The 25,282-nt window shown below is 38.1% G+C and overlaps 2 protein-coding genes and 1 long non-coding RNA gene across 5 annotated transcripts in view; 1 reads left to right on the plus strand and 2 right to left on the minus strand.

Annotated features, from left to right (window-relative positions):
- Window positions 1–126: 126 nt before the first annotated feature.
- Window positions 127–8,852, minus strand: LOC117605488 (peritrophin-1). Its single transcript, XM_034326886.2, has 3 exons — window positions 8,617–8,852; window positions 1,912–2,322; window positions 127–1,142 (listed from the first exon to the last, which is right to left on the minus strand). The coding sequence occupies exons 1-3, from the start codon at window positions 8,666–8,668 to the stop codon at window positions 832–834; spliced, it is 774 nt and encodes a 257-aa protein (XP_034182777.1). The 5' UTR covers window positions 8,669–8,852; the 3' UTR covers window positions 127–831.
- A 6,270-nt stretch (window positions 8,853–15,122) lies between these two features.
- The window catches only part of LOC143306285 (uncharacterized), a 28,717-nt gene continuing 18,557 nt past the window's right edge, over window positions 15,123–25,282 (minus strand). For both annotated transcript variants that reach the window (XR_013063732.1, XR_013063738.1), the window contains exon 4: window positions 15,123–15,268. This is a non-coding gene — a long non-coding RNA (uncharacterized LOC143306285). The remainder of the gene's footprint in view (window positions 15,269–25,282) is intronic.
- LOC117605486 (uncharacterized) lies at window positions 20,905–23,706 on the plus strand. 2 transcript variants are annotated; one of them, XM_034326882.2, is made up of 5 exons: window positions 20,905–21,173; window positions 21,374–21,784; window positions 22,137–22,279; window positions 22,679–23,502; window positions 23,621–23,706. In XM_034326882.2, exons 1-5 carry the CDS (start codon window positions 21,044–21,046, stop codon window positions 23,622–23,624), a joined length of 1,512 nt encoding a protein of 503 aa, XP_034182773.2. In that variant the 5' UTR covers window positions 20,905–21,043; the 3' UTR covers window positions 23,625–23,706. The 2 variants fall into 2 exon arrangements, with proteins under 2 accessions (XP_034182773.2, XP_034182774.2); XM_034326883.2 differs by having other exon boundaries at window positions 21,377–21,784.

Here is a 25,282-nt window from a genome sequence, read left to right on the forward strand (position 1 = left end):
GTTTAGAGTATAGATAGATTTATGTTATTATTACAAACTATTCTATTTCCTATTTCCATCTGAACTATGAAACTTAGTTACCATCCTATGTACAACGAGTATTCGAATAAAAATTGTGGACATGCGTACAAAAAAATATACAACGTATACTTTATTCCAACGTGTCTACATTCGTACAGGTGTGAACGTTACCGATCGAACTTACCTATGGTTAACGCGAGAATACGGTGAGAATGGCTACGAGGAATATTTACACTTCGACTAATAGAAAAGAATGATAATAGAACGGACGGTGATTGCTTAATAATTAAACAGGGATACAATCAATATGTCTACATTACGATGTTGTATGCATCGTTTAACTTACGTGCACGAAGAATCGTCGATGAAAATCGTCGATCGAAAGAGTACAAAAAGAAGAGAAGGGAAGAAGAATGTCTGTTACTTCCGGTTCGGATGTAACAGTAACGAAGCGGTGAATATACATAAAACATAGAATTTAACAACTCTCCTGAAATGAGAGCATTTTTTCACCAATTTGCATTGGTGAACTTGTTTTTTTGTTTTACTTATTTGTTTTTTGGGGGAGTCTGACATTCGACTCGAATTTTGAGAATTTTAAATCGCGAATGTTCCACGTATGCAACTTATTTTTGAAATTATAATTTCGTGCGTGTTAATTAAAATTCCTTGGATGCAAGACTTCTCGATTTCGTAAATTTCGATTAATTGAACAGCCAATTAATTTTGAAATGACGACGATTTTTCAAGGATCGTTTACATCGCGTTGCATACGTAGAAACTCGGCTGAATGCCTTAGAATTTCGCGATTTAGTTTCTGGAACGACCTCGAAGAGAGATAGGCAGTGCACCAGCTGGTAGAGGTGGAACACCAGGAGGAAGATTTTCTTCCTCCGGTTCTTGTTCGTTCCTTCCATCCGGAAGATCACCCTCTAGATTCGGCGGTGTTGTGGGTACGTCACAATCTTCCGTTGGTGGTACCACACACCTGAGCGATCTTCTGTCGAATACTAACATCGCTGGACATCTTTGTAGCCGTGGATAACCACCTTGACATTGCCAGTACCGGTTGCAAGATTTACCCAGGGGTACGTTCCCGTTTGCGTCGTCGTTGCAGAGAGCTGTTCACAGAATCATTTATTATCATTATAAAATTATTCGCATCGAAAAGACTGGTTAGATGCAGAATCGTCGAAGCCCAGCAATTAAGCAAAAAGTAGAAATTAATTTTTCCATGCAAAAATTTGCCACGTGTTAAAGTTTGCGCAAGAGGATATCATTTTTGAAAGTTATGAGTCAATGATTTTCTTGGAAGAAAGTAGATACTTATGGAATGCTAATGAAGTCTACCGATGATTTGAATTGTATAAATTAAAAATTCAAAATAAATAAATATGAATTACTTCGTTTATAAATATTTCAATGATCGATGCTACTTTTATCCATCAAAGTTGCCCGACGACACACGAAGCAGACGAGGCACGAGCGCTTACTTTGAATGCTAATTAACCACTCGCCTCTTTTTCTTCGGGGAGGACAGTGACTTCGAGCGAAGCCTCGAGCGAAGAAGGAAAGAGGCAGCGACGCGTGTGGACGTTCTTCTCGTTCGACCGCTTTCGAAAGTGAGAATGATCGCGAACTTAGCATCGGAGTAACGCGACGTGTTTTGCGAAAGACAGCAGGGAATGGGCTCTTGAATAGGAAATGCAGAGGTTGATTTTGCAACTTGTGTCTTAGGCTTCTAAGAAAACTACAGTACTAAAAATTAATTATTCTGTTAATTAGCATTAGGAGCATATACCTTTGTACCCTATCACACTTGTATTATCAAAACCTCCAAAATTAACCATCACCGAATAAATTAAATTAATTTATTATAACATTACTCACGATGCTTTTGGCATCCTTCAACGTTCTCCGGCCAATCGCAGGACCTGGCCCTCTCGTTGTACAAAAGTCCACCGATACAGAGCTGCTCTGTCGCAGTTCCATTCCAGCAGGTCCAGTACCTGGTGCAAGAAGTCTCGTGACCAAAGATACCGTACAACCAGTCGCAATGTTCAGCTGGGATCGGTGGATTCGCTTGACGTTTCCCATCGCAGTAGTTCGCCCTCCAAGGGTAGTCGCACCCTTCGGTCACGCCGCGATGTTTACCAGCGAACACGAGACCATTTGGACAGTCGAATAGTTCTGGACGTCCGTTCACGCATTCCCAGTAGCGATCGCAATACTCAATGTCACCCACCACTCGGGCTTTTGTTTGGCAGGGGTCTTCCTGTTGCTGCTTCTGGGCGTACGTTCCTGAAACGAGAAATAATTGTTGAAGATAGAACACGTTGTGTCTTTGAATTTCCATAGGAGTTTATCTTAATAAATTTCCTATTTCAAGTAGAAAATTATTTTGTATAATTCCATTGAGAAGGTCAGATGACTGGGAATATGATATCAAATTGCACGGCAGCACCTCACTTCTCTTCTTTCGATTCAGGAACGCGTTCGTGGCGACCGTGAGGCATAGTAACACGATTTCTTCTATCGATCCGATCGAATAATCGTGACTCATCGCACACCGATCCTTCCTCCGTGATCTCACGTTCATACTTTGTTCATTTTTTTAATGTCAGAGGAGCTTGAAACTGTGGGAATCTCGAGACGCGAGGTTCCGTGGAATTTATGATTCGATTTGGGGACACGGGTATGCGATATGCATACAGAGGGTTCTCTTTGATAAACCGTGCGACTGGATTTTGCAATTTTACTCTCGTAAAATAGTGAAAAATAACGAATATAATAATTTCTGAAGATTGTGCAATTTTGAATTTCTAAGAGAACGCAGTTTCTATGGTTATTAAATTACAACAGTTGCTTATAAAATTCGATTGTACATCGCGGTTTATACCGTTGTCTCGATCTTTTAATCAAACATAAAACGCAGTTAATGCATATTGCAGTATCCACCGCAGAATGCAATTCTCCGTGTGATACTTTCCCAGATGCAAATTGCGAATGGAAAGGTGTTAATGTTCGCTATGAGCGTTCCGCGTAACCGTGTGAAAATTGCGATACGTCTATTTATTCTCTTTGTGCAATTAAAAATGATAAATGTGGAAAATATTACGTTGCAACAGGTGTTTTAATTAATCGCTATTTTTATTTAACATCTACCCTTTTTAAATAATACAGGGCAGCAATGACCTCTGTAGCAATTAACGTGTTAAAAATGATAATAAAACACAGCTTCGTGGAATGACTTTGCACACTCGGTATTTCCAGCTTGGAGTTTTAAAACCACGGAATCGTTTAAACCACAAGAGGTTACACCTAATAGCTCCTCTAATGGACGTAATTCGGTCGCCATTCGGAGAGACCAGGTAGAAAAGTAAATAGTAAAGTAAGGTGGGAAGGTGGCTGGTAGTGCGCTCCCAAGAGAGCATGCTTCGGGCGCAAGTGAAAGTACCTAGCCTTGACTTGCAACCTTCATGGTACCCCTTTCCTCCATGCTCCATAAAATGCGATATTCGATTCGTGACGTTCCATCCAATTATCCTTCTCATCATTCGTCGCAATTCGATAAAAAAAGGCTGCGATTTTAATTCTAATTTGGGTCCTTGTCTTCGTTCTTTTCAATTATTTTCATTTGGCAAGTACCCAATTAAGAATTTATCATCCTTCGTCGCAATTCGATAAAAAAAGACCGCGATTTTAATCCTAATTTGGATCTATCTTCGTTCGTTTCAATTATTTTCATTTGGCAAGTAATTAAGAATTTATCTGCTTTCTTCGTAATTCGATAAAAAAAGACCGCGATTTTTATTCTAATTTGAGTCCTTGTCTTCGTTCTTTTCAATTATTTTCATTTGGCAAGTACCTAATTAAGAATTTATCATCCTTCGTCGCAATTCGATAAAAAAAGACCGCGATTTTAATTCTAATTTGGGTCTATCTTTGTTTGTTTCAATTATTTTTATTTTGCAAGTAATTAAGAATTTATCAGCCTTCTTCGCAAAGAATTTTCATTTGGCAAGTACCTAATTAAGAATTTATCAGCCTTCTTCGCAATTCTGATTCACCAAGTAAATCGGCGTCATGGAAGAAGCTATAAATACATGATTCAATAATAGATAGCTCGAACTCTATAATCTTTCGATGAATAAAACGTTACAAGGATAATCATTCTATTTTATACCTTTCCAGCATGGGTATCCTTGACATTCAAAAGTTTACTCTAGGCCCACCATTTTCCCTCGAAAACTCGTTTAACCCAACAGGGAAAACAAAATTCACGCTTCTCACCTTGCACCGTGCAAAATATAATGAATCAGAAAAATTTTGTTTCGGGAACGACGTATCGTGTTATTAATATTTATCGAGATTTTTCGACGAGTAAGAGGGACCGCATACCTGAGGAAAATCGAGAGCACGCCTCCGACTATCTCGTACCTTTCAAAATGGATCGCTTTACCGCCTTTCAGGAGTCTAGAATGCTCGATAGAATGTTGTTCCATGCGAACGAACGGCGTCGAACGTTTTGAGACAATATTATTAACACTCCTTTTTGTAAAAATAATTTTTTAATATCCGATTAAAAACAATTTATTTCTCACATTCAACGTGGCAAAGTAATTATTAAACGAAGCAGAATTAAATTTTCCATGCCGAGCATCTTCGATACAATGCGTACGTCATCGCCTTCCAGGCATTGAAGTCACTCGGCGAGCATTGCCTCCCAGGCATTGAAATCACTGAGCGATCGTAGCTTACCAGCTTTGTAGGCGGTACATCGCTAGTTGGGCAGCTTTGTTATGCAACAGCTACTCTTATTAGCACTGTCATGGCACCAGGTTACTTTCCCTTCCTTTACGACTTCTTGTGAAGGAGCAAGTGCTTGTAGTAAGTCGACTGTTCGCCTCCGACAGTAAGAATCAAAGACGAGAGCGTTTCTACAGTTAAAATCCTAATCGATCATCTATGTTTCATAGACGTTTTATGATTTTTTGGGACTATTGAAATAAACTATTTGTCATTTAAATAAAAAAAAAAATATATACTGATCAAATTGAGTAATCTCCTCCTTTTTCGAAGTCGGTTATAAAATAGAATCGCTTATTGGATTGTTTCATTTGGATACAGAAATTATAATAATTTCTTTAAGGATCCTCTCTTTTTCTCTACTGGAAAGTTAAAAAAGTAAGCAGAGAAGAATTCAAGAAGCAACGATCAAACAGAAACAGGTTTATTCACGCATGACTTCTCTGATATGCATAAACGAATGCACGCAATATCTATATGCAGTTGCATCGTTAGAAATACTCGAGAGAAAGGTCGATCTGTCTATGAATTCTCTAAATTGATTCACCATAAGCTCGATGAACTTTTCTCGTTAAATTCCCATTGAAGTCAACTTTCCAGTCACCGATCATTTTCTATCCTACAAAATCCATTATACGCAATTGCACGTTATCTTAACAAGCCCAGAATGCCTAGAATTATTTTAACAAGCTTTTCATATGTTTACGACATTATCAGAAGAGAAGAAAATGGTAAAATTGAACAGATGTCGATGAACGTTTTACCGATCTCCTTCCTGAACGTGGAAATGAAAACAACGACGGCCTTCCTGACCGATAGAGAGCTGCACGAGCGGTTACTAGATCATCTAGAATATATCTAGTATATCTAGTAGATCTAGTAGATAGTACAAGGCCCCACCTTTTCGCGTTCCTTCCGTAAAGTGCAACGTTCCACGTCAAAAGGCGATTCGTGTAACAAACTGCAGCGATCGGGACGCCGTTTACGAGATATGCAACGACACTTCCCTTTTCCTTCCTCTCTATTGAACCATTTTTCTTTCTCACGAATTCTATTCGCCATTCGATTAAACGTTGCTGTTATTTTTTCTCGCAAAAAATTCCCGCTTTTTATGATCGATATGCTTCGAAATTGATTATCGCTGTAAATGGTGATCAGTCAATTTGTATCGAGAAGAAGTTAATGGAGGGTTAGTCTACTTGATCATTAAATTATTGCATATCGAACGGAGGATGTTGAAATATAGAAAGTCTGATATAATTATAAGAAATTGTGTATCAACGATTCCATGTTTTCATTATTAGCCAACCTGTATCTAAGATTGAAAATCTTGAGAGGGGGGCTGTAGCATTTAGTTATCGAAAAAATTCTTGCGCCATTTTATTTAGTGGGTCAAAATCTCAACGAAAGGCAGAAGAATTTTTATTTTCTTTTCTTTGGCCACTTCTGATTTTACCGGAAATGGCCGAAAAATTCTTTTTTTTTTTTTTTGGCCACTTCCGGTCTGAGCGGAAATGGCCGAGAAAGGGTTGGCTCTAGAGCGAATCTTGCTCCAGTTTACTTTAGCTTGTTTTTATATTTCTTTGTAGAGAGAAGAGAATTTTCTCCTTTGTTCAAGCGCGAACCACGCGTTTCTCCTTTTTTCTCTTTTCCCAGCAATAATGCTGGTTTTTCTTTTGAATTATATCAGAGTTTCCGGTTCCAGAGAGCCGGAACTGCGATCTCAAGGTTTCCACGGAAGAATGCCGTGCGACAGACTAGTTTATTATCAAGAATTCTGGAGGAAGGAAAGCGATCGCGGAAACTGTCCAATAAGAATAAATATATAATTCGAAGATTACGTGGGACACCGGTTATCTGCTCGCTCGAAAATAATCTCTCTAATAAAACTGTACGCCACGATAGAAAGTGGAATCTCTTACGTAAAGCCAGCTAGCTGCAGATCGAAGGAGATCGATGCATGGAAACTGTGTTTTCATTCGTGATAAAAAGTTGTCGAAAAATCTCCAATTTGTAACATTGTTTAAGGATAAAATTAAAACATCATTGGAGAACATCTTGTACAATGATTCAAAGAATATGTATAAAGATTCATATGGTAATTCATGGTTAAAAGAAAAATGGTAACTATTTTAAAAAGAAATTCGTCTGGTACTGCGTGTATGGGATGGAGTGAAAGTAGTGAAAAATCACCATGTAACAATTACTACCTCAAACGAGCATCGAGTGTTTATTTAGAAAGAATTACGAAACTTAAGGAAGTACTTTTACCTCATTGGTGTTTCGTAACTGAAGAGGCTAACCGAACAGGTGACATTTCGCAGCTTATTATTTATTCAATGGATTTGAATATTTTCGAATTTTCTATTTCAAATAAAAGAAATAATTATAGGTAATGCAATTAAATTTGAAGGTAATCACGAGATTGTTATTTTTCTCGTAATTGTTAATTGCATTTATTCATTTGAAATTGTACACGTTTGGAAAGAAAAACTTTCTTTCTGCAGCTATCAGAAAATCGATCAGCGATCTTACGATCCGCGGATGCAAAATGTGTGGAGGAGAATAAAAGTGAGATAGAGAGAGAGAGAGAGAGTAATCTGTCCGTGTCGAGCTACTTTCATATTTTCACTCGCGAGACACGGGAGAAAGTTCTCGAGATGTGTGAAACCCGGTGAATGGCCGTCATTGTTTAACGAACACGCGTGTAATAATTACCAGAGGTGGGGGCATTCTTTGAAATTACAAACACCTTGTTAGACGATAATGGAGATTGTGTAACGAAAAAATAAAGAGAAATAAGAAAAAAAAAGAAGTAGACCATGTATACAACGTCTATAACATCGTTAATGAAATATATAATTTTTTTGTTATCGAATGCAATTTGCGTTGGAAACCGATAGCCATCAGGGAATTAACGAACGAAACTATCTATTAATTCGATCGAGTACAGTGGAAATTAATGCTACACGCTACGCTACTTCGTGTCAGCCGATTAACTGGTTAATTAATTGCTTAAATCACCGTCAATTTCACAAGGTTTTTCTAACTGAAGCATCGCGAGAGCGTCGCGGAGGATGGCGTACGCGAAAGTAGGCCGACGCGCACTTTTTTAGATCCAGCGGCTGCAAGATATGCGCTCGTCTGATCACAGAAAGTCCGTTTTCACTTGCACTCGCGCCGGGTAAAACCTGGTTACCGATCCTCTTTTAACCACTTAATTAACACACTGACACCCCCATAATATTACCTGTTATTCATTTTTACAATTTCTAGAATTGAAATAATCTTATTGATTTTATTTTGAAAATCTACTGATTAAATTATTCAACGTTTCCACCTTTTATATAAATCTATAATTTCGAATATTTCTAATTAGATAAATAAAAGTAAGTAATGGATTTCTATGAAAATTCAAGAGTAATTGAATCCCTCTGTGGTCAAAGTGCCATCCAAGTACCTAAGCTTTATTTCCGAAACTTAAATCAACATAAAAGTCCCCGAAGAATGGGCAATTTTGTAATTTATTTATCAGTACCCAATTGCTCAGGCAACGTTGAAACACTTATAAACAAGCATCCTCACAGTCACTTCCGAGAATGAGAAAGTAAAATTGTTTAATTTATACAGACACGGTGTCCACGGGTGTTTAACGACTTAATAAAACAGAATCATAGTTTGCGTCAAGAAGGGTAGAATTTATCCCGAGGATAACAGGAACCAGCCGAAGCAGTGCCGTACGAACGGGAAGAGGAAGAATAAAAAAGGTAATGGTTCAAGACTCACCGTGAGCAGCCAGGAAGACCAGGAGAATCGAGAGAACCTCGGAGGACGGCATTCTGTCTTCTATCCAACACGGCCTTGAATAAGACCAATTACGATTATTTGAAATCTACTTAAATTTCAATCCGATCCTTGGTACCATTCGAATGCAAGTGAAGTGGTTGCTATGAGAACCGAAGAAGCTCGGGCTGATGAGTTTTCGTGTCGAGACTGGTCACTGGGAGAGGCGTTTGGCTTCGTGTCTTATATGAGCTCCCCACTCTTCCGGCAGGTCCGATCTCTGCCGCATAGGAAGGCCTCACCATGGAGAACACACCTGGTTTTCTTCTATCGACGACTTCGTCGTTTGCTTCGTATCTTCCAGTGATGATACCGAAGGATCCTGTACAGTACGGAGCATGGTAACCTTCCACAGGGAAAATGGCAATATAGAGAGAGACCTCATTATTCGTAGGCAAACGTTTATCAGGAAAAATTTTATTCAACAATTTTTACTGATGTATCCTTCATTGATATCGAAAGATATTGTGTACAGTATGGAGCATGGTAACCTTCCCCAGGAAAAATGGCAATATAGAAAGAGACCCCATTATTCGTAGGCAAACGTTTATCAGGAAAAATTTTATTCAACAATTTTTACCAATGTATCCTCCATTGATATCGAAAGATCTTGTGTACAGTACTCGGAATGGTATCCTTCTCCAGGGAAAATGGCAATATAGAAAGAGACCTCATTATTCGTAGGCAAACGTTTATCAGGAAAAATTTTATTCAACAATTTTTACCGATGTATCGGCATGGTAACCTCCTCCAGGGAAAATGGCAATATAGAAAGAGACCACGCTATTCGTAGGTAAACGTTTATCAGGAAAAATTTTTACTAATGTATCCTTCATTGATATCGAAAGAGCTTGTGTACAGCACTCGGAATGGTAGCCTTCTATCACAGCGCCATTTTCCCTAAGGAGACCTCCATTCCCGGTACTGTACATCGGGCGACAGATCATCAATGTCTTTCGATGCACGTTTTTTATTTCTACATTTCTTCGAAGTCGTCTGATTATAAGGAAAAAGTGGTACGAGTAATAATGATTGATCGATCTTTCTCTTTTTTTTCCTTGATCAAGATTCAATGTTATTGGGAGTTAAAAAGGGGAACTCGTTCTTACGCAATGGACGAGTAAATTGATTGAAGTTTTGATACGGATCGTTGAAAGAAATTTTATGGGTTTCGATGATCCATATTAAGTCGATCAAGATTACTTTCTATTATTAATTCATCGTTTCATTGAGTAATTAGTCATTCGTGGCTCGATCTTATGAAACGTTCTGCATCTTTCGTGCTTCGACGAATTTCAATCTTTTTTGACTTCCTGTTCGCAGGCAACTGGTACGAAGATTCTCTGGTTGTTTAAGAATTCCGTAATATCGCATGTATTACAGTAAAAGCCTAATTTATTTATAGAATATTCTTTGGAATCAATAATAACCCCAGGAAGCCATCTAACCAAGGAAATGTTAAATTAAGGGAATTGAGGAGCCGTTCTCTGCACAGGAGATGGAAAATTCACTCTGCTTGATTAGAATAATCGAGAAGACTATGTTTCTTGATCGATCCCACGATGGCTGTTGCTCTTGTTAGCCTGCGTGATATTCTTTTGCGTTTCAGCGGTCTCGAAAGAAGGCCTTCACGGTTTCTTTCACCGATTCGAGCCGCTTCACGTGATAACTCGGTGAAAATAATGGTGAAACACTGTTGATCGTTGAATAAAATTTGCTGACACTGTTTTTCATTGCTGTCTTCTTGCGTGTCTTCGTAGCGTTATGTACCCGGGCTCGTTACGCTTAGACACTTAGATAGAAACGTGGGTAACAATCAGTGGGAAATTAAGAGCGATTGGATAAGACTACTATAGAAGATCTTTATCGACGAAATGAATTTGAGCCTGTTAATTTCTGTGCTTCATAGAATACACTCGAATCGTTTCTATTTTCTTTTCATTATAATTAAATCTAAAATCTACAAATTTTTAATTTTTAATTCATTGTATTATTTTTTAATTATTTCGAGAACCCACTCTATGTAATTCAAACATTTGCATTATTACATACTATAAATTATCCAACAGTAATTAACTCAATTAATTTTCTAATTATAAATTTCCAGAAAATTTCACAACATCTGATCTTCCAACCAGTCGAGTTAATAATAAAAGAGAACTTGCTACACCACGCGAGTTCAAGGAACGTTCCTTAGAATAATAAGGAAGAAAATACGTCTTCAATTAGAAGATTCTTCTCATTGCGTTGGTTTGTTTATAGGTAACAAAAGAAAAGACTTTCTATAATCTTAAAGCGGTCGCATCGAGAACTGTACCATTCCTTACCGTTGCTTTTCCGTTTATAGGGCGACGTTGTTGTGCAACTAAGTGGATCGTAAATACAGAACGTTTAGAATTTATTATTAATTCGTCGGGAATGAATAATGCAACAGTTTCTCCGTGTCTCCTCTTTCCTTTCACTCGCTTATTACCGATCCGAGAATTTTGCAAAATTTACGGTGACGATCGGTCGCAAAATTATTTACATAATCTCCTGGAATCTGTATTCGCGAAATTCTTCGAATACTTTCGCTGAATTTGAAGAAATCTCGACGCGTGAATAATGATTCCATAGGAATCCGACGAGACGATAATTGAACTCGTTTAACGAGTCATTCGAAATCGAAAATAGTTTGTTAACGATGCTTAGAAAGCGAGTATAGAAAGAATCATGCGTATTCAACGCTTTCGCTGTCGTTATGCCGCCGAGAGATTTGCAACAATCATTAGAAGGTAATCAATTGTGGATTAAAAAATAGATCGCCTTCGAATTTGATTCGATTTAATTGCAATAGAATGTTTCGTAAATTTCTAAATTTTATATTCACATTTTAATCGTTTTTACGACTCCTTTTCGCGGTAAGGAACGAGATTTCGTAAGGAACCGAACGTACTTCCCGGAAGGAGGAACACTCGAAGCTCAGTATTTAACAAGGGCTCTCACCTTGTTCCCTTGTGCAAGAAAACAGAGGACGAGCTGTTACTAAACAAGGATTATCTCGATGCTCGGTGAGAATGGTCACAAGAGGAAACGAGACGCATAAGAATGAAAACAATGGTCGTCGAGTTTCGAAAGTCTCTCGCGGTGTGTGCTTGTATTTCCCTTGGTCCCCTTCGTTCTACCCTCTCTATCGAATCTAACAATTAGTCATTAAACTCTTTAATTAATCGTGCTGCTCGCTTATCGTCGACCCTTTGCATTTTCATCAGGTGAAAATGTTTATATTAACAATTCTCTTCTTTCGTACAGAATATAATGGATAATTGTTACGTATAATAGTTATATTATAACTATTGTGTTAATTGGGAGGTGTGAATTGGTTGAACTGGAAAATTAATGATACGATTCAAATACAATGTGTAATCACGATTCTGATAGTAAATCAATTTCAATAAAATAATAATTATTATTATTTTATCAATTATTAATTATTACTATTAATAATTATTATTTAATCAATTTAATATAATTATTATTTTATCAATTATTAATTATTACTGTGGAATCGAAACTGAAAATTTGAAGAGAAATTAAATTTTTCTAATTTATTATACTTTTCTATGGAGAAATAATAAAATAGCAATATATAAAATATATTTAACAAAAATAAAAAGATATAAGGATATCAAAGATATCAAAAAAATATAGGATAAAAAGAATTTTAATGTAAAGTATATTCTTCATTAGCATGCGCCTGAAAGCAGGCAACTTTTCAACGTCAGAGCGAAACTGGTTGCAGGTTCTCTACTTAAAGTATCCACACATTTTATAACATCCCTTAGCAACCTAAACTAATTAAAATGAAAAATAAAAATTATAGACGTTTAATAAATGTCATTACGTTTATCTTATAAGAATCAAGGATAAGATAAGTAATTGTCGAGAAAACATGTAGTGCTTTCCAACATACAATTTACTTTTTTACCGAGACGATTACGTGAATGAAATGGTAATTATTTGAAGAACTGTCCAGGGATGCCTCGAGAAAATTACAACCACGGAGAAGCCCGGTGGCGGTTGCTTATCGTTCACTTTATTATGGGGTTCTCCATACGCGTTGACAGATTAATGGCGCGACACCTTAGCTATCTCAACCGGATGGCTCCAACGGATTTTCGTATTAGAGTAACAATTTAATTAACACGTTAAGTGAAATTTATGACATTTAGTAAGAATTAAATGCAAATGTTTATGTAAATATAAAAATATCGATATATCGTTGTAACTGAAGATTTAAATATTTTTATAATATTTTCTGATATTTAATAATTTAATTCAAGTAATTTAATCGCAATTATTTTTCCCATTTATTTTCAATTTAGAAGTAGACGTACTTTCCTGAAAATTTTCGTTTAAGGAAATTATTTATTAATTGATCTAATAATGGAAGGTAAATGACATGAAAAAATAGATTAAAGAGAGCCTCTAGAAGAGAGAGAGAAATAGATGTACTTTCGTGAAAATTTTCATTTAAGGAAATTGTCTATTAATTGATCTAATAATGGAAGGTAAAAGACATGAAAAAATAGATTAAATTTGAGAGCTTCTAGAAGAGAGAGAGAAATAGATGTACTTTCATGAAAATTTTCATTTCAGAAAATTGTCTATTAATTGATCTAATAATGAAAGATAAAAGAGATGAGAAAATAGATTAAATTTGAGAGCCTCTGTGTTAGCCTGAAGTACAGAAAGTGTTGTGAGTCTGTGGTCTCGCTATGACCCGGAGAGCAAGGACCTCTGGTCCTTGACGAGTTCGAGTCCACCACTTCTTCTCTGTTCTTCTCTTATTTTCTACTCTTATCTTTTATTTTTCTTCGTTGCCGGACCCTCCTGCCGGTCCCTCTCATCCTGTTCGTCCTTTACCTCCTTTTTAATTGTTTTATCGCTGCTCCATCTTATTCCTCGCCGAAATATATTCGCTTCATTAGATCCTCTAACAGAGCAATGAGAAATCCCGGTTCGCGTCGAAAATCACGTCAATTCTCGAATAATTAGTTACATATACTAAGGATATTATTATCCTTTTTCGGGCAGTGAATTTTGGAAAAATTCCTGACACAAAAATATTTATCTAAAATGGTACTTTTAGCGTTTGCCTCGTTTGCTCACGTAATAAGATTTACAAAAACGTGAGTGATCCTGGACGTGTTCACACCTTGTTGCAAGGATTAAACTCCTTGTCACTGCGAGCATTGCTCAATAGGTACACACAATAACGGTACACGTGTGCGTGACAATCGTCGCGAAATCATGAAAGAAGGCAGTGACAGGTGAGTTATGGTGGAAGAATAACTCGGTGCACGATACGAAATTGTCTGCTCGGTGGATCTTTCACTTTATTCGAGCTTTTCTACGAAGACCACGAGTGCAACCGCAACCGAGTACCTCCGAGGTGCAACGAAAGAATGTAACCTTCTGCAGTGGGAATTTGTCTTCTTGGAATTAACGAATTTCTTAGAAACTTTGCGCGTGATAAATACTTTAACACATTCTGTCCTTTATAAAACGATGACTGATTTTGAAACATTGATGACAGAAAAGTATCTCCAAATAGCACTTGTGATACGTCATTTTGAAGCTTAAAGTTCGAGGAAGATTACTGTATAAACGTATCGATAATATTCTTCCCGAAGATTGAAATATAAACGATTGAAAGTTGGGTATTTAAGATCGATAGATAAGCAAAATTCCTGCTGCTCGGTGCACGGAAACACTTTGAAATAATTTTCCCGCGAACGAGTGAGCTGAAAAAAATACAAGCAATGTTTACGATGCTTCGAAGAAGGCAAGGATCTCGGTCCTCGCGAAGTGCCTAAGACTATTACAAGGTATCCTTGTTCGGGGAGCATTTAAAAGAGAAACGAGTCTGAACGCTGCGATTTTCTCTAAGGATTCTGACAGGAAAGATAGCAAAATCACCATCAATAATACTTTAAAGATAACATCGGTCCTCGTAAATTTCTTCCACCTATATTTATCGACCACTATTTTTTATGCAAATTCATCCAACGTCCATTGAACGCATCGGTATTGTGACCAGTCGTTATTCACCAGGGTAAAGGTGACCCTAAAAGAATTAATATCGACGCCCTTTCGCGAAGCTCAACCTTCTACCCGAGTCCTCTTTTTTGGCCCGTTGAAGAAGGTGGGCCTCGCGGATGCCTGAAATCTTTTCGGTGCACTCTGTCGAAGTGAAGAGGGAAAAAAGGGAAAGAAGAAGGAGCAATGAAAATGCACAACCAGCGGGAGGATACCGTAATGCTCGTTCGAATTCGATGAACGTAGCTCGAGGAGACCGGTGAACCAGGTGGACCACCCTCTTCGCGTTGATCGAATATTGTATCCGTGGCGTGTTTTAGAAGGAGGTGAATAAATCGCGGGTAAAGATACGAGCACTTACTGTAATCGTTAACGATGACTCCCTGAATTTTCAGCAATCACATCGGTGAACAACCGTCGAGCGGAAGAAGCCGCATGCTTCGATTCGGCTTCGTATTTTCAGAGGACGTACGGCGGTGGTTACATTGCTTGCGTTACGAACGCGAAAGGAATTCTAAAACAGACAAGAATTTATTTTCGTTAGAGATATTCTGCGATACGACTTTTGTTATCAGGGAAAATTTATTTAAGTAGAATTCTGTTTAGGGGGTGGGCCAAATTGTCTAGCTTTACTAGAAGTGTCGCGGTAATTTGTTTTATTTTACGATTTTTTTTTAAGTAGAATTATTACCCGTTCCCACGACAACTTATTGAAACAAGTTAATGAAATCAAGAATTTGTCCGGGATTGTATTTCAATTCCTATAACAGGATTAACATGCAGAAAACCAGCGTGTCAAACGAGATAATTCAAGTTTTCACGTAAGCTTTGGTTCTGGTATTTCCCGAGGAAAGTTGTACCCGTCGAAGCGTAATTTTACTTTCTCTCAAACTTCTATCGTGCCAGTTACAGACGGAAAAAAAATCATTTGCATTTATTTTCGGTGGCAATACACGTGTTAACAGTGTTTTAATTATACTGCAGATATTTATGCTGATAGAGTGCATCCAAGTATGAATGAGATATGTAGAGAATACGTTCAATTAATATCTTTAATATTTTTAACCTCCACGCTCAATACTGTACCTAAATATGTTTATACTAATTAAAAAATGTCTTAGAAATTCCATCATCAAAAATACTTAATCACCATTTCCATCCACTTTTCATTCTTCCTTCTCGTTTTATTTCTATCTAAAAAAATTATACTAATGCTAAAAGAAGAATCTACCTCTTTCAATGGAATATGCTCATTTCAGTTCTTCCTCGTCTTTTTATTCGTCCTGACAAGGTAGAACAGACACGAAAGGACATCGGGAAGGGAGATCTAGACATGATAATATGATGCTGAGGATCAAAGGAGAGCACTTCCCTGTCCATCATGGAGTGGCAAGGAAATTGAAATGTTCCATGATGTTGCCTGGAGGACTCACGTGCGAGGTCGGTCCTGCTAGACAGGGTTTAAATATGCGTGCTCGAGGCACATCCTTTCGAAGGATATCGCCGTCGTATTTGGACTTAAGTGGTGGATCGTGTAAGCCACATTGAATTTATGGTCTGATTCGACACCACGCAAGAGTAATCCCTTATCCAACATCGTGGTTCGTACTATCAGTCGACGAAATTAATTGCGTTAAATAAGGGTGGATGTAATATTATTACTTCTGTTAATTATTGGAAGGGTTGGATCTTAATTTAATTGAACTTTTCTTTCTGCTTGTTGGGTGGTACTACTTTAATAAATAATGTGGAGAATTGAAAATTGCTAGGGAGTTTAATTTAAATTGGCAACTGTGGTACTTTGGGAGTTTGAGACTTTGGAACTTTGAGATTTTAAAATTTGAAAACGTAAGAATTTGGGAGCTTGGAAACTTTGGTACTTGAAAACTTGAGAATTTGAGAATTTTGGAACTTTGAGACTTTGAAACTTTGGAATTTTTGAATTTGGAATCTTAGGAATTTAGGAGCTTGGGAATTTGAAAACTTGAGAATTTTTGAACTTTGAGACTTCGAAACTTTGAAATTTTTGAATTTGGAATCTTAGGAATTTGAGAGCTTGGAAGCTTGGGAACTTGAAAACTTGAAAATTTGGGAAATTTGAGACTTTGGAACTTTAGAATTTTTGAATTTGGGAGCTTGGAAGCTTGGGAACTTGAAAACTTGAGAACTTGAGAATTTTTAAACTATGGGACTGAAACTTTGGAATTTTAGAATTTGGGAACTTAAAAATTTGAGAGCTTGGAAGCTTGGCAACTTGAAAACTTGAGAACTTGAGAATTTTTGAACTTTGAGACTTTGAAACTTTGGAATTTTAGAATTTGGAAACTTAAAAATTTGAGAGCTTGGAAGCTTAAGACCTTGAGAATTTGAGAATTTGAGAACATTGGAACTTTAGAATTTTAGAATTATGAATTCCTTAAATTTAGTATCAAAATAAATTTCTATAATACCATATTTTTCATTTCATATTTGTCCTACTCTTCCTACGTTTCATTCCTTTCTTTTAATATCGTGTACCTTGTTCTGGGCCCCGATACTTCTCGCCCACATTTCTCATGGTTCCCATTTCGTTCGCTTTGGATAGCACACCGTGGGTTCTTTCCGGTTATATTCAGTCTCATCTGCGGCTATCCTTTGCGTACAGCTCGGTTTGAACGAAAACCTGACCGAAACAAGAGCAAAACAGGGGATAGGGTTGAACGAAGAGAAGAAGGATACTCGGTTGGCGAAATGAAAAGGATCTGGCCAGATTAATCGGCGCCGGTAGAATAAATGATAACGGTGTAAGCTCGTTGGATATATGTCAGATTAAGTTCAGCTGCCAGTTTTCATATTTTTTACACGATCCTCGATCCTGTTCGTACATCAATATCGACGAGGAATTTTTCAAACAGTAAATTCGATGACATACGATTACCCTTTATAAAGAATATTAATCCTCCTTATTAATACTATTTGTTCGAGGTTTAATAACTAATTCGACGATAAATAGACGTAAAAAGAAGAAGGATTTCACGAGCATAAAGTCGATCATAAATTCGACAGAAAAATTTGAAACCAGTAACATGGAATTCGAAATTTGATTCACTAACATCTACATAAAGCAGGTTTATAATTACAAGAATATTGTAATTTTATATACCTACGAAACTGATACCAATCGTACCCGAGCAGTTTAAACGTTCTTAAAGGTATTTTTACAGACTTACTGCAAGCGTGAATACATTAGTTATCTTCATCTGCATAAGCGATTACCCTTATGCTTAAAAATATTTACGACGATCAAATTCAAAATTTAGACATTCAGAGATATATTATAAGAAACCAAACAATTAAACACATAGTTATCCAAAAATAAATAATTTTATTTGTCGAGTGACAAATATAAAATGCACCCAATGGAATGTATCCCTAGGACAGAATAAAAGAAGCTATCTATATTTGAAAAAAGTCAATCCTTTTTCTTCCCTCCTGATTCGTTGATGTGTTATCTTCATCTGCATAAGCGATTACCCTTATGCTTAAAGATATTTACGACGATCAAATTCAAAAGTTGGGCATTCAAAGATATATTATAACAAACGAAGCAATTAAACATATGGTTATCCAAAAATAAATAATATTGAATTGAATTTTAAAGGAATTTTTTAATAAACCACCTCGAGTGACAAATATAAAATGCATCCGAATGGAATGTATCCCAAAGAACAGAATAAAAGAAGCTATCTATATTTGGAAAGAGTCAATCCTTTTTCTTCCCTCGTGATTCGTTGATGTATTCGTGAATCTGCTTAGTAAACACAGCTTGAACCATACAATCTCCGCAATCGTACAAAGTTATGAAGTTTCAACCAGTCTAACAGCTAACGAATTCTCCTCACGAATACCTACAGTGTTTCACATATTATCTCTGCACGCAGTAGCTCGCAGATCTTCCTTACCCTTCTACAAGCAGTACAATGTTCTTCCTAGACGGATATGGTAGTATCTAATTGCAAGTAGGTGGTTTGAAAAAATTTCTTGTTTGTGTTGCCTTCTTACTTCACTGAACACCACACACGAGACCGTACAGAGAATATAAGAACGTCGGTATTAGAAATGCGTGGGCGAGATACTTTTAGTTTATTACTGAAGTATCATTTAATTACGATAGGTACTTAACAATTTATAATTGTATTAAAAAATACTACCTGGTCTTTATTAAATATTATTAATAATTTTATTATTATTAAATATTATTAAACAGGGCCGGCCTTGAGATTTCGGGGCTCCTAAGCGAGCTCCGAAAAAGGGTCCCTTCACGTACATGACATCAAAAAAAGTACCTCAAATAAAATTTATAAAATTAATATTAAAGCTTGTATAACTAAACCGTCTTATGGGAACCCTGAATCTTGGGGGGCCCTAGGCGGTCGCCTAGTCTACTTAGTCCCAGGGCCGGCCCTGTTATTAAGGTTCGTATGGTCTTTTTCGATAAGCCTTAATACTAGAACTACCAAACCAATCAAAATGACTGGTTTTGATTTTCTCATTTTTAGTTATTAATTTTATCGATGTGTTGACTATTGCTGAGATAAAGAGTGGATGTATATATTTAACTACGTTTCATTCTTTATCCATTAATTTTCTACATTATTTTCAACTTAAAAATAACCGTCAGTAGTTGATGCATAATAAATGTTATTTGGTGACACTTTTGTCAGAAAATCGCGTTGGTATAAAAAGCAGAAGGCGTACCGGATGCGTACCACGAGTCATAGTTTATCGACCTCTTAAGTGTCTCTCCCCGGATGAGCGTACAGAAGAGATAACAGAAATTCTATTAAAAAAATCAAATCATGTAACGAAGCACATGTTGGATCGCACGAGTGTACATCAAGTGTGCCCCCCAAAAAAACATCGTGTCATTTAACTGTTTCGAGTAAAATGTGAATCGTCGCACGAATGGAAAAGCAAGTGCTGAGGTCACGCGTGACTCACGAGTGTACGCGGTATTCTTGCCAAAACTCGTCGAGGTTCCATCCAGCACGGATATCTGGATTTCAGGATTACGTGGATTCGTTCGCTTCGCTCGTTCTTTCTTTTTTCTCTTCTTATCTTTCCTCATTCCGCGCCAAGGAATCTTCCTCATTGCCGGATAATAAAAAAGACGGCGAAGCCTGGACCAGTGGTCCTGGCGAACGCAACCTGCACCATAAAATTCACGCAATATCCTGAATCGGGGGAGCAAGAACCGGCGCGCTTGCTCGGGGACATCGTCCTTTTTGAATATCGGAATGCATTTTGGTAATGAGAATCCCTTTGAAGGAGTTATCTCGAGAGTGCTTCGATCGCTGCATTCCGACTTCAACATCCGCAGGTTCAACGATCGCGATTTTTGTCTGTTCACCGAGTTGCGTCAGAATATTTTCGGAGAACAACCACGCCGGAAGTTGAAGCATCGCTGTCCAAGGACAATCATTTTTCTAGACGATCGGTTACTTTGTTTTAATAAAAATATTTCTTCGCGTGAACAATTTTGGTTCGGGAAAGAAAACTGAGGATCATCAGAGAGGATGTTTCTAAGGGTCATCGAATGACACTGGGATCCTGCGGAGTGTGCACCAGGATGTTGTCCAAAGGGAATACGAAAAAATGAGTGTAAAGTTGAATGCACATGGAATGTCTGGTGACAATACCGTTATAGAATACTGTTCGAAAGGCTGGGCCTACCCAAGTACGTCCATCTTGACGGGACCTTGACATCCTACGCGGTCGGCCGTGTATGACCACCACTACCAACCGCGACATCTTTCTTCTTCTTTTTTTTTTTTTTTTTATTCCAACGACGGTTCTTTCTTAAACGACGAATGATCACCGTGGAATCACACGGTCCTGACCGGTCATTCTAAATCTCCTCCAATAAGAATCCATCGGCGTCGCAGCGAAACGCGTCCTTGTGGCGTCTTCGACCCCGGTGACGAGCTAAGTGGAGGGGCATTTCAGCGGCAAGCAAAGAGTGGTGCAGAAAACGTGCACTTCCTGAGCAACAGTCCACCGCAGGGTCCTCCTGCGCCCGTGTAATTGGGGTCCTGAGAAGCTACTCCCTACGGGAAGCAGTATGGTGGGGGATGCCCTATGTAAGCCCTCGAACCGACCAGGTCCAGACCATCCAGCATCAGGACATCGTACAAGGATACGGAGGTACCGGGAGCGATTCTTCAACGATTAACGCGAGTTCAACGTGACACGCCACCTCGAGGGTGCTTGTACCTTCGATTATCGACGATCGCCCAGGTGAAAGGTCGTCATGAGATTCATCTTGATAGTATTAACTCTTGTGCTCGGTATCTGCGATGCTGCCAGACGAACGACCACCACCACCACCACGGTGTCTACCTTCGGCGGCAGACACCGTGAACACCCTCGTCAGCGTCAAGGTCAGTGATTTCGTGGAATTTTAATTCATTTCTAAACTCCTCTCATCGGGATAGATGTTTTTCTTCGATCGGTTCCTTTGTGAAATCAACCGGTGCTAATCGATTCGAAAGTCAAAAATTACTGTTTTATTATTTTTGAAAAGATTCTATTTGAAATATTTATCATTTCTCGTGTTGTTAATACTTCATGGTGTATTTAGTAGATTTAGAGAATGTATGGGACCTGGTGGAACTACAGAAGCTGGACAACCGTCCAAACGTCTGGAACAAAGATCCTAATGCAGCGGCGAACGCGACAGAATCAGAGGATTCAGAGGTGTTGAATACGAGACAACTTTATCCGGTGATTCCTAATCCCGGAGACACGAACGAGCTACCAGGGCCTATATCGCCGACTATTAAACCGATACCAACCGCGACACCACAGCCGGGATGTTACGCTATGAGGGGACAATTTCCGAGCCCCAAAGGTTGCGCTAATTATTTAAACTGCTGGGATGATGTGGTCACCGAGCAAACTTGCCCCGACAGCTTACTATTCAACGATATTACTCTGGTCTGCGATTACGATTACAACGTGAATTGCGGCAGCCGTCCTATGCCTACGCCGAGTAAGTAAATAACGATTTAACCCTTTCGCTTCATAAATTTGAATACAGTTAAATGTGATTAATAAAATTACAAATATCATAGATTCTATAAAATGTGCAGCTATCAAGGTGTTGATTAAAATCAAAAATTTTATTTCAATAATTATCTAATTAACACGTTGAACGCCACAGTGAACGTTAAAGCTCTAATTACTAAGAATAGTAATAATTAATTTTTAAATTTCAAATTTCACGCTTTCTTTTGTTTTCTTTTAATTATTCAGGCGTGTGTAAATTGCGTAGCCGGTGACCCCCATGGCGTTCAACGTGTTAACCAAGAACTTTTTTAATATTATTTCTTGTTTTTTACTAGAACCACCTATGCCCCCGGGATCAAAATTGTGCCCGGAACCGAACGGTCGTTACAGAAGTGCGACGAACTGTTCGGAGTTCTTCGTGTGCGTCTACAGAAAGCCTATCAAATTCGCCTGTCCTCGCGGCCTGGTCTATAACGACGTAAGAATTTCGTTCTCAAGTTATTCCTAGATCGCGGACAGAATTTTAAGTTGCAAAATATCAGCATTCGTCATGCGAGCGTGAGAATTTCCTACACCGAAACTCCCGCTTGCCCTCCGTACACGGTCAAAGGCTACCTCCAGTGACTTCCGTGTCGCTTCTTGATATTAAATTCAACGTACATGCTGAGCTCGTTCGGTTTTAGTATTCTCGTTAAGTAATTTCTATAGAAGAATGTTTAGTAACGTTTACAAAAATTAGAAGTGATTTTTTTTTTAATAACAAGAATAGAAAATATTAGGAGTCAATTTCAAATGACTCTTTCCTACTCTAATTAACAGAATATGCTCAACAGCGAGCTCTCGCCTCCTCTAATTTCTCTAATTTATTGCTCCACAGGTGCTAAGCGTATGCGATTACCCGTACAACGTGAATTGCAAAGGTGCAGCAACTCCTGGACCCACGGTTCCAACTCAAACGAGTCCTTCGCAACCACAGCCTCCTACTCAACCGTCTCAACCACCATCGCAACAACCGACCTACCCACCATCGCCGCCATATGTACCTTCGCAACCACAACAGCCACCTTATGTACCTTCGCAACCACAACCACCATCTTTACCTCCGCAACAACCGACCTATCCACCATCGCCGCCATATGTACCTTCGCAACCACAACAGCCACCTTATGTACCTCCGCAACCGCAACAACCACCCTATGTACCCCAACAACCTCAACAGCCACCCTATGTACCCCAACAACCTCAACAGCCACCCTATGTGCCCCAACAACCTCAACAGCCATCTTATGGTCCCCAACAACCGCAACAGCCATCTCACGGTCCTCAGCAACCGCAACAGCCATCTTACGGACCTCAGCAACCATCTTATTCCACCAATCCCTGGCTAAGCAAAACGGAAACCGATCCATGGAACCAAAGACCAGTCGCTTCGCAATTAGAAATCGATAGCCAAAAACAGAAAGAGGCGTTCGGTGTACAAGACTCGACAGAGGAAATTGAAAATCCCTGGACCCTGTTGCAAAGTATTCCTGCTAACTTAAGTAGAGTTCCTTGTAATAACGGAGACATACACAGACTGAACAATGCCTGTACGAACATAGTGGTCTGTAGAAACGGTCGGCCACAATTGGTACAGTGTGTGACGGGATTAACGTACGACAGGCCATCGGACTCTTGTAAACCCTTCTCTATTGCCAAATGGTAGGTATATTCGTGAAATTCTATATCTTTTTATTGTTAGTAAATATTGAAATTTTTGAATTTAATCCAGAATAGAACGAATGTGTCTAATAAATTGTATTTCTTCTTTCTGTTTCAGCTAATCGACGAGTCATCTAGTACTTACGCTTTGTATTAAATTCGCTGATTACTTATACTTAAATAAAGCAACGACTTTTCTAACAATCTGATTTTATTTTATTTCCCTTCATTTAATGAAAGTTTTGAAAATAAATTGGAATACTAATGAATAAATAATTTTAATTAACTAATTTTTCCCACCTTTTTGCTACAAATAATAAACAAATAAAGAGCAGACAATTTATTGAAATTTAAAAATTAATTTAAAATCTACAAAATAATTTTGCAACTAACAAAGAGAATTTCTGTATCCTCTGGCTGGTAACGGAGAATTCAAAGAAGCAACCAGCGAATGGTTCCGTTCTCCACTGTAAGAGTTCGACACTGTACCTTTGCGTTCTCCAGATGCCATAAATCAGAATAAGGACACGTTTCATTCAAAGAGAAAGGATATTACGCAGGATATACTAAAAATAGATTCTATCACTGAAAATCATAGAAGACGGAATGCACAAAGGATAATTCCCTTTTTTAAATCTCTCGTTGAATCTTTCTTTATCCACGAACAACAAGCGCCATCGACTTCCGGTTACGTGTCGATCGAACCCGGTCCCGCTGTTTTTTCGAGCATACCTTATAATTTGAATTTTATAGCCGGCTCGTAGGAAGCACAGAGGAGCAGAAAAATCTGGTAAAAATTTGGAAAGCGTTTAGAAATGAAAGTAACGAAAGTTGAGTATACGTTTCACCCAAGTGTATCGTAAAATTTCGAAATTACGAAACAGAGGATTCTTCGATATTAACGCATCGAATATGAAGAATATTGAAAATATGAAATTGAATTTCTTCCGAAACGATGATTGAAAATAGGCAGATTTAATTTCATTCTCGTTTAAGCAACAGGGGTAAGGGGGATCTTAATACGTTCCTGAATCGAACAGAACACACTGGACAGCAAAGAGATATCACTTTCCCAGCTTTCTTGGTGCCACGCCCGACTAAAGTGCTTTTGCGCGAACTTGAACGAAACGGGTGTTCCCCTAATGCATACTAAACAGAGGAAAAGAAGAAGCGTTCTAAATTCCCTCGAAATCATCGACGATGAGCGCAAGTAATTTCATCCATCTTCTACGATGCTCATTAAGGAGAAAACGAGAAGATTAACGGAGCGAGCATCGATAGTCTACTTTTTAAACTGTCTACGGTTAAAAATTAAAATCAACCTTACTCCCGGTGAATTTAATTCGTTTAATAATTTAGAACGTAGAAAATTATCTGAATTTCATCACAGCGCATTTTACAAACATGTTATTGCAGATGATCGTCGATAATTTGAAATTGGCAAATGGTCTTTTCGGTGAAATTATTTTTGAATTAGTTTTGTCTAATTTATCACCGTACGTGGATAGGAACTAAGTACTTGTACGAAAAACGAAGCGTAAAACGTCAATTGGGGACACGTGTATGAATTCATGAATCCAGCACGTTCCGCCGGTTGTGACACGTAATCCACTCTGGTTTTCAACTTTTATCGATTTCGAATCAGGAATATTAGTGACGTAATCGATAATCGACTTCCTCGTTCTATTTCGATTATAATTGCAGGACGTTCGATTGTAGTCGAACGGTATGAATCATCGATCAAGATCTAAACTGACTTTTCCTTTAAGTAACAATTATT

This window comes from Osmia lignaria, chromosome 3 (assembly GCF_051020975.1).
Source record: "Osmia lignaria lignaria isolate PbOS001 chromosome 3, iyOsmLign1, whole genome shotgun sequence".
Lineage (NCBI taxonomy): Eukaryota > Metazoa > Arthropoda > Insecta > Hymenoptera > Megachilidae > Osmia > Osmia lignaria.